This window comes from Cebus imitator, unplaced genomic scaffold (assembly GCF_001604975.1).
Source record: "Cebus imitator isolate Cc_AM_T3 unplaced genomic scaffold, Cebus_imitator-1.0 Scaffold53, whole genome shotgun sequence".
Taxonomy (NCBI): Eukaryota; Metazoa; Chordata; class Mammalia; order Primates; family Cebidae; genus Cebus; species Cebus imitator.
In genome coordinates this window covers 3,991,295-4,000,128 of record NW_016107368.1, presented here as the reverse complement: position 1 = coordinate 4,000,128, position 8,834 = coordinate 3,991,295, and the positions used below count along the sequence as shown (strand labels likewise).

At 46.2% G+C, this 8,834-nt stretch overlaps 1 protein-coding gene across 2 annotated transcripts in view; it reads right to left on the bottom strand.

The window, feature by feature from the left end:
* The window catches only part of SAFB2 (scaffold attachment factor B2), a 36,640-nt gene that overhangs the window by 19,511 nt on the left and 8,295 nt on the right, over positions 1-8,834 (bottom strand). For both annotated transcript variants that reach the window (XM_017528377.2, XM_037738404.1), the window contains exons 5-9: positions 7,251-7,313; positions 6,277-6,304; positions 4,862-5,372; positions 4,382-4,431; positions 3,755-3,855 (exon numbers count right to left, since the gene is read on the bottom strand). In XM_017528377.2, coding sequence (XP_017383866.1) covers positions 3,755-3,855; positions 4,382-4,431; positions 4,862-5,372; positions 6,277-6,304; positions 7,251-7,313 — 753 coding nt within the window. The remainder of the gene's footprint in view (positions 1-3,754; positions 3,856-4,381; positions 4,432-4,861; positions 5,373-6,276; positions 6,305-7,250; positions 7,314-8,834) is intronic.

The following is an 8,834-nucleotide window of genomic DNA, read 5'->3' as shown; positions in this document are numbered from 1 at the left end:
AAAAAAAAAAAAAAAAAAAAAAAATTACCACGCAAAGGCTCGGCACAGTGGCTCATGTCTGTAATCCCAGCACTTTGGAAAGCCAAGGTGGTTGGATCGCTTGAGGCCAGGTGTTCAAAACAAACCTGGCAACAGAGAGGAAACACAACTCTACCAAAAATTTCCAAAATGAGCTGCGCATGGTGGTGCGTGCCTGCGATCTCAGCTACTCAGGAGGCAGAGGTAAAAGGATCGCTTGAGCAAGAAATGTCGAAGCAGCCAGTGAGCATCACTGCAGTCCAGCCTGAGCGACACAGCAAGATCCTGTCTCTAAGGGAAAACAAAACAAAACAAACAAACAAAAAAAACCAAGAAACTTAAAAGCAGCCAAAGGAAAAGAGAAAAAATTGGGAACTGAAGAAACAGAGATTAAGTTAACCCAGAATTCTATACCCAGAAAAAATTTATTTCAAAATGAAGGCAAAGTAAAGACTTTTCCTGACATGCAAAAGAAACAACGCATCATCAGCAACTCCCAACTACAAGAAACGTTCAAGTCCTTCATGAGGAAGATGATCTCCGATTGTACAACAAAAAGCAATGAAGAGCACCTGGCAAGGTGAACATATTTTTTCCTGTCATTTCTGCTTCTCTTTAAAAGGTAACTGTTTAGGCTGGGTGCGGTGGCTCATACCTGTAATCCCAGCACTTTGGGAGGTCGAGGTGGGCGGACCATGAGGTCAGGAGTTCGAGATTAGCCTGCCCAACACGGTGAAACCCCGTCTCTACTAAAAATACAAAAATTAGTTGGGCATGGTGGCATGCACCTGTAATCCCAGCTACTCAGGAGGCTGAAGCAGGAGAATCACTTGACCTTGGGAGGTGGAAGTTACCGTGAGCCGAGATCACGCCACTACACTCCAGCCTGGGCGAAGCGAGTGAGACTCTGACTCAAAAAAGAAAAAAAAGATAAATGTTCAAAGCAAAAAAACCAAACCACAACAAGTGAAAGGCAATAACAGGTTCCTTCTTAAAGAGAAGTAAACTGCAACATCACAAAGATCGACAGGAGGGGAAATGCAAGTATATTCCCACAGAGTTCTCGCACTATGCTGAAACCAGCAGAGCACCACTTGAAGGCAGACTGTAAGGGAAGAGGTGTACTGTCATCCTACAAGCAGCCAGTAAGCCACAACAGAGTTACAGCAAATAAGCCATCAGACATAAAAAGGACTCGACCCACAAAAAGGCAGATAAATGGGAAAAAGAAATCAATGAGCAAACATCGGGAACAGAAAACAGACAGCAAGATAGCGGATTTAACACCAACCCTACCACCACTGGTGCTCGAAGTAAATGTTTCCCTGAGAGACAGGGTCGTAGTCTGAGACCCATCTCTGACTCAGTGGGTCAATCTGAGTAAGGCATCCCCCCTTCTCTGGACCTCATGGCCCCAACTGTCAAAACGACAAGGTGGAACCTACAGGCTCGAGGTTCCCATCAGACTCTGATATCCTGGGGTTTTGACCACACAAATGGAGGAGTCGAGGCTCTGCCTGTATCTGTCCAGGGCCAAAGGGTCAGGAGACTCTGCGGAAACACAGATGCCAGTTCCCATATCAGAGTTGAAGCTCTGTTTTCTTTCCTCTCAAGGTCGGGGAGGCTGGGCCAATGATGGGGTCATCCTCCATAAAATTAATCACCCTTATGAGAGCAGGCGCCATGCTAAGCTTGTACGTCCCCACCCCGGGGCGTTGCCCTCCACCCTGAAGCTTGTCACAGCAGCCTCTGCATGCCTCAGTCCAGTAGCGGAGCGGTGTCCTGCCCTCGGGGCCTTCCTATCCTCCTGTTTTTGTCCAAAGCTGAGCCCCACGGGCAAGGCCAATGCTATCACTCACGCCATGGCTGAAATGTCACTTCTCCAGTGAGGTCTGCTGAAGTCAACTCCCCAGTCTAAGCAGTCTCCCCCACGCACTAATGGTGAGCTCTAACCTTCCTCAACATGCTCATCACAACACATCGTTGTTTCTTTCTTAAATGGTCTTTTCCCCCCCAGAATTAAAAAAATCTGTGATGACAGTGACCATACATCCGTCTGCTTCTGCTTAATCATCAGTGTCTGAATGAAGTCAACAAAACAACTGAACAAACAGGTTTACAGCTGTAAAAATTTCCTAAGCCCTTCTTGAACACATACGCTGTTAGAAAAAATTTCACACAAAGCTTTCTCTAGATCCTGTCTGCTCCTTAAGCAATGAAACATTGACCAGCCGGGCGCGGTGGCTCAAGCCTGTAATCCCAGCACTTTGGGAGGCCGAGGCGGGTGGATCACAAGGTCAAGAGATCGAGACCATCCTGGTCAACATGGTGAAACCCCGTCTCTACTAAAGCTACAAAAAATTAGCTGGGCATGGTGGTGCGTGCCTGTAATCCCAGCTACCCAGGAGGCTGAGGCAGGAGAATTGCCTGAACCCAGGAGGCGGAGGTTGCGGTGAGCCGAGATCGCGCCATTGCACTCCAGCCTGGGTAACAAGAGCGAAACTCCGTCTCAAAAAAAAAAAAAAAAAAAAAGAAACATTGACCAACACCTGATCAGATGTCACAGACCTAGACAAAGGAATGCCTTCTACAGCCAAAAGGCTGCATCAGACAGGCCCCACTCCACCTGGAATCAGGGCACCTTCCAGACACTAAGTGGTACTGAGCCTTCCCCCTCAGAAACCACTACTCAGAGACATCCAGGAGACCAGGGCAATGCCACCTGCTTATCGGAAGACCCTTCGCTAGGTGCGATGGCTCATGCCTGTAATTCCAGCACTTTGGGAGGCCAAACAGGCAGATCACATAGGTCAGGAGTTTGAGACCAGCCTGGCCAACATGGTGAAACACTGTTTCTACTGAAAATAACAAAAATTAGCCTGGCGCAGTAAAAGGTGCCTGTAATCCCAGCTACTTGAGAAGCCGAGGCATGAGAATCTCTTGAACCTGGAAAGCGGAAGTTGCAAGTGAGCCCAGATCACATCACTGCACTGCAGCCTGGGCAACAGAGCGAGACACGGTCTCAAAAAAAAAAGACTCTTACATTAATTAACTCCAAAGAGTGTCATCATTTTAAATTGCCCTCCTCAATTACCCAGGCTGGAGTACAGTGGCGCAATCTTGGCTCACTGCAACCTCTGCCTCCCGGGTTCAAGTGATTCTCCTGACTCAGCTTCCTGAGTAGCTGGGACTACAGGCATGTGACACATGACCAGCTAATTGTTTTGTATTTTTAGTACAGATGGGGTTTCACCATGTTGGCCAGGATAGTCTGAAACTCCTGACTTCAGGTGGTCTACCTGCCTCAGCCTCCCAACTTACTCTTAAAGGAAAAAACAGCATGTCAGCTTTAAGTTTTGCCTAGGACAAAAGACTGTCAGTCTCTTTGAGACCAGTTGGAAGGAACCATAAGAACACTGAGACAGAAGCTGTTTATATACAGCTGTTCTGAGTACTGCTGTGACAGGACCAACCACCTGCCCCGCTTGGTAGCCTGGTTACTCTAAGTCAGGAAACAAGGCATACTGCACAAGACTGGGCGAGCTTTGTTGTGGTTCGATTTTTCAGAGACAAGGTCTTGCTATGTTGCCCAGGTTGGTCTTGAACTGCTAGGCAGCGATTTTCCTGCCTCAGCCTCCCAAACTGCTGGGATTACAGGGGTGAAACACCATGCCCGGCAGAGCTTCCTTTTGAACTCTGAATCACAGTGGATGGTGTGCAGCGAGGGAAGGCGTACCTTCCCGTACTTGCTGAAAAGGTTCTTCAGATCCGTAGCTCGTGTTGTGGAGGACAGCCCACTGACCCACAGGTTCCGACCAGAACTGCTGCCGACCCGACCTGGAGCGAGAGGGAGAGTCTTAGGCATCACCTTGAGGCCTAACAGGAAGCATGACCATTCTTAAGATCGCAGCCCTCTCCGAAAACCCTAACGCCACCCAATCCCAACTGTTCTGAATCAATTTAATGCACACATACATGCCAACACACAAGGCTGAAAATCTGGACAGCAAAAACTGAGTTTCCTTACTCAAGGAATAATCATGCCCATGTCAGCTATGAACCGAAATGTCTTTTGATGATCAGATCTCAAAAGAGAGCAGTCTCTAAAAATCCCTGAAACATTCTTCAGTGGGCAGAATTGTTCCTTTTTACTATCGCATAAATGACAACCACAACAGAAACGTAAAATGCAGATGCTTGTGAACTTCTAAAACTAGTCTCTCAAGAAACCATTAGGTGGTTCATTCCAGTAGCCCATAATAAAACAATTAAATGACTGAATCCAAAGCATGGCTATCTCCAGTCCCCACCTCCCAAAATAAGGGATCCATACATGGCTCCTACCACATAAGTTAAATCATACCTTTTTCATCTTTAATGATTGGCTTTATATCTTTTTCTTCCTTAAAAGAGCTAGAGACAAAAGTTAATGTTACTCATACAGGAAAAAAATGAAAGAGAACAAAACTAAAAATATGATTATGTGCTAAAACTGAATACCTACCAGAAAATTAGTCTGAAATAAAATTTTAACAGGCACCTCTGCAAGCTTATATTGGAAAATCTGACACCAAAAATACGACGTCAGATTTATAAAAATCAATTCGATTTAGCTGAAGATAACGATTAACAATTTAAGAACACAACCATGGTAGGTTGAGAAAAAGAAAAGGAATTGAATCACCCATTAAAAATACACAAAGAGAAATAAAACATTCTTTAGAAGCAAAACTACAATTTCGTCAGTCTGGCTGGCCAATTGCAGAAAAAACAGCTTATGTGTGTCATTAAATGACCAATGAAAAGGAGATAGCGTCTGGTCTAAAACTGAGAAAAAACAAACCTCATTTTCTGATCAGCGCCCTCACTGGTTGAGGACTCTTTAGGAGCCGGAGGAACTTCATTACAAGCTTCAAAATCAAACTTCCTCCCGTCTTCTTTGCTATCTCTGGCTTCTGGGCTTGGGGCTTCCGTGGGCGCTTCCGCGAGCTCCTCGCTAGAGGCCTCCGCGAGCTCGGAGGCCGCACTACTCTGCTCAACTGCTGGCTCTAGCCCTACAGGTTCACAGTCCGTCCTCTCGCCATCGCCTGGCTGCTCCACGGGCTCCCTTTTCACTACCGCTAACAGGCTGTCTGCCTTGCTCGACTGAGCGTGTGCTGTTGACTCGCTGGCCAAATCTAAATCACCCTCCTCCGGATGGGCGCTGTCAAATAGGTCCTCTTCCTCCGCAAGCTTTCTGTCTGGCCCCACGCTACTTGTGTCCTGTGCAAATGGCTGCTCCAGCTCGGAACTTTCTTCTTTTACTGGCTCAGATTTACAAGTTTCCCCCAAAATGTCGAGTATTTTCTCATTTTCTACGGATTTAACAGGAATAGAATGGCACAAGGTTTAATTACCAGGGAAATAAAGCAATCACAAATGTGGAACTGGCACGGCTGCCACACTAACACGAAGAGAACTGCTAGCTACACAGAGATTGGAAAACCCGCGGGTACACAAAGTTACACTGGTTACACTACCTGCGCTGTGACCGCCTCTAGGTAAGCCTCTACGCTACACGGAAGAGAAAAGGCCCCCACAGATTTAAACACCTACAACCACGCAGCTGCTTCTCGACAGTCTTCTTCGAGTTTTTGTTCAAGTCTGGGTCTTCTGATTTTTCCAATGTCCACAGTGCTGAACCGAACGTAATCATCATTCAATGACAGCTCAGTTTCCAAATTTCTTTGAATTTCGTTTAACAGAATAGTCCAACATGGGAATCAGAATCTCTTCTGACGGTTGGAGGTCAATGCAGTCCGGAAGGGGAATAGTATGTTGAAAATTTTCATGAAGAAACTCTGTTTCCTCTTCTGGAATCCAGTCACTTCTCAGGTGGTTAAGTGCCCTGACAACAGCTTTATCCTGCCTTAACTGCGTTAATCAAAACGACTGCAGCAAAATATCACAAGATCTGTTTCATGTGTAGAAACACATGGAGGAATCATGGGAAGGGGGGAATTAAACGCCACTCTACGTGGTTAGAGATGAAAGTAATCACTACATTGCACCAAACGTGTTTGACCTCAAGAAGCCAGAATGGCTCTTCCACAGATCTGGTGATACGAGTGGGTTTCCAATCTCTGATCCTTGTATGATCTGGATTGTCCACCATTAGAATAATTTACAAGATCATAACACAGCTTAAAATATAGACAGCTTTAAAATAATTGTGTGAAAACTTTCAAACCATAAGTGTTGTGTTTCTCTTATCAGTACCTGGCTCCAAAAGAGGTTCTTCAATATCCTATTTAAAAAAGAAAAAGCAAATCCACAAGTCACTTTAAACATAAGACAAACACATTTCCCCAACAAATACAGTTTTCAATCATCTGTGAATAAATGCTTGTTTCCACAAAACTTTCTCCTCTCAAAGAAATATATTCCCTCCTACAATAACCTGATGAAAATCAGCTCATTTTGCCAGTTTCTTTAGTAGCAGCAGGTCCCTAGTGGTAATGCTCAGCTCGTCCATTTCTCCCGAGTCTGGGCCCTACACTGCCACACCACTCACCTCATGACCAAGCTGACCTAGTGGCTGCTGCAACTGCCAAAGACCCCCTGGTCAGAGGAGAGGTCACAGTGGATTTAAGAAAAAAAAAACTTCTCCTAAAAACTTATTTGTAACCGAAATCTGTTATAACAAAATGATCCCTCTACTCTGCTGAAAACCTTTCCAACATCTGGCTCACTTAGGACAAGAGGTCCAACCCTTCTGGTTGCCCAGACTCGGTGAGGTGAACCCAGCTGCTCTGCACCAAGACCTGTGGCTTCTCCCCAACCCTGTGTGCTGCCCTCTCTCTTCTGCCTCAGAGCTGCCGCCCAGCCCTTCTGCTATAAATTACTTGTTCCCTCTTCACCCGGCCGACTCCCAACGGCTAACTCCCAACCTACCATCAGCTCAGTTAGGACACAGCTTCCCCGAGGAAGACCTCCAGGCACTCTTGAAACCCAACCCCCTGAGCTGCTCCCTTGTCGCCCTTCTTTTCCCCTTCTGGTGATGTACTTGGTTTTATACCACTGCCCCTGCCAGACTGCCAGCCCTCAGACTGTTTCTGGTTTGCTAACCTCTTCACCCCTGCATCCCGCACAGTATTTAGTCATTTCTACATACGGACACACTGCTCTTTCACTACGGAAAATCAACCACTCATTTAAAATTTCCAGTGATGCGGAATCAGATGGTAACTTACCGGAGTTACTTTGAAGTCCAACGATGAAGTTTCCAAAGTGTTCTCGAATCGTTCTCCATCCACCTGAAAAACAAAATGGAAGATTACTTTGTGGAGCCTGGAGCTGTGAAAACCAAGGCCAATACCTCACTACTTTCTAGGCAACTTGTGTGTCTACTTTCTTCATGGCACCTGTTGCCATCTCCAAGACTACTTATGGGTCAGCACCTCCCTCTCCACCGGAACATACACTCCAGGACTCTGCTCCGCCAGCATCTCTGGAGTGGCTTGCAGGGGGTATGCCCTGTGTGTATCGGGTGAATGGATGAATCCATTTTCCAGGCAGTGTCTAAGTACTGGTGATTAACACATACTCCCTAACTACAGGATTTCCAAAGCAGAACTCAAAGTGACACACTCGGCACTCCTCCAATTTCACCTGGTAGCAATGCTCTTAAGGTAACACTAACTGGGCACTTTCTCCTAGCCTACACTTTATTAAAAACAAACATCTAACTTGGTCATTTGCTCTCTTTACTGTATGCCAAACCAAAGAAAAGTTATCTCCAAGTTTACTAAACTTGAAGCCCTTCTTAAGTGAAACACAAAAAGACCACTCCCAAATATTTTATTCTTTTTTCCTTTTCTAGATTTGAACCCATGACCTAGATGCCTCCTTACCCAGGAAGCACACGCTCTGAAAACGGTTAGCACGCAGCAGTGTCAGGCTGAGAAAGGAGACAAACCAGTTGCTCTGTGCTACACTAGGGCAAACGACGGTAAATTTGGAGGTGACTTTTGACCCTAAGGTTTAAGGTTCAGTCCTACAGGAACATTTCCACCCCCAACCTGAAAGCTGCAATGCCTTAAGGAAATAAAACAACCCACTGGGCACCTGACATCAGTCAGATTAAAAGGACAATCAGATCGAAGACAGTGACTGCTTGTGGTATTTGAACAGCCCCACCAGAGAGCTCTACACCAAAACACCAGAAGTGAGAAGCTGGGAAAGCCCTAACAAAGCAAGATCCTCCTTCGCATACAAGGATGCTCACAGTCGGTCCCTTTGGGGAGCAGGGTTGGCACCTGTCTGCACCGTACTTTACATCTTTTAATGTAACTGCCTAACCTTGCTTAAAACAACATTAACAGGCCAGACGTGGTGGCTCTGCCTGGAATTCCAGTACTTTGGGAGGCCAAGGTGGATGGATTACTTGAGGTCAGGAGTTTGGGACCAGCCTGGCCAACATGATGAAACCCCATCTCTACCAAAAATAAAAAAAGTTAGCTGGGTGGCCTGGCGTGGTGGCTCACGTCTGTAATCCCAGCACTTTGGGAGGCTGAGGCGGGTGGATCACAAGGTCAGGAGATCAAGATCATCCTGGCCCAACGTGGTGAAACCCTGGCTCCACTAAAAATACAAAAACATTAGCTGGGCGCAGTGACACACACCTGTAGTCCCAGCTACTCAGGAGGCTGACACAGGAAAATCGCTTGAACCCAAGAGGTAGAGGATGCAGTGAGCCGAGATCACGCCACTGCACTCCAGGCTAGCGACAGAGCGAGATTCCGTCTCAAAAAAAAAAAACAAAACAAAACAAAAAT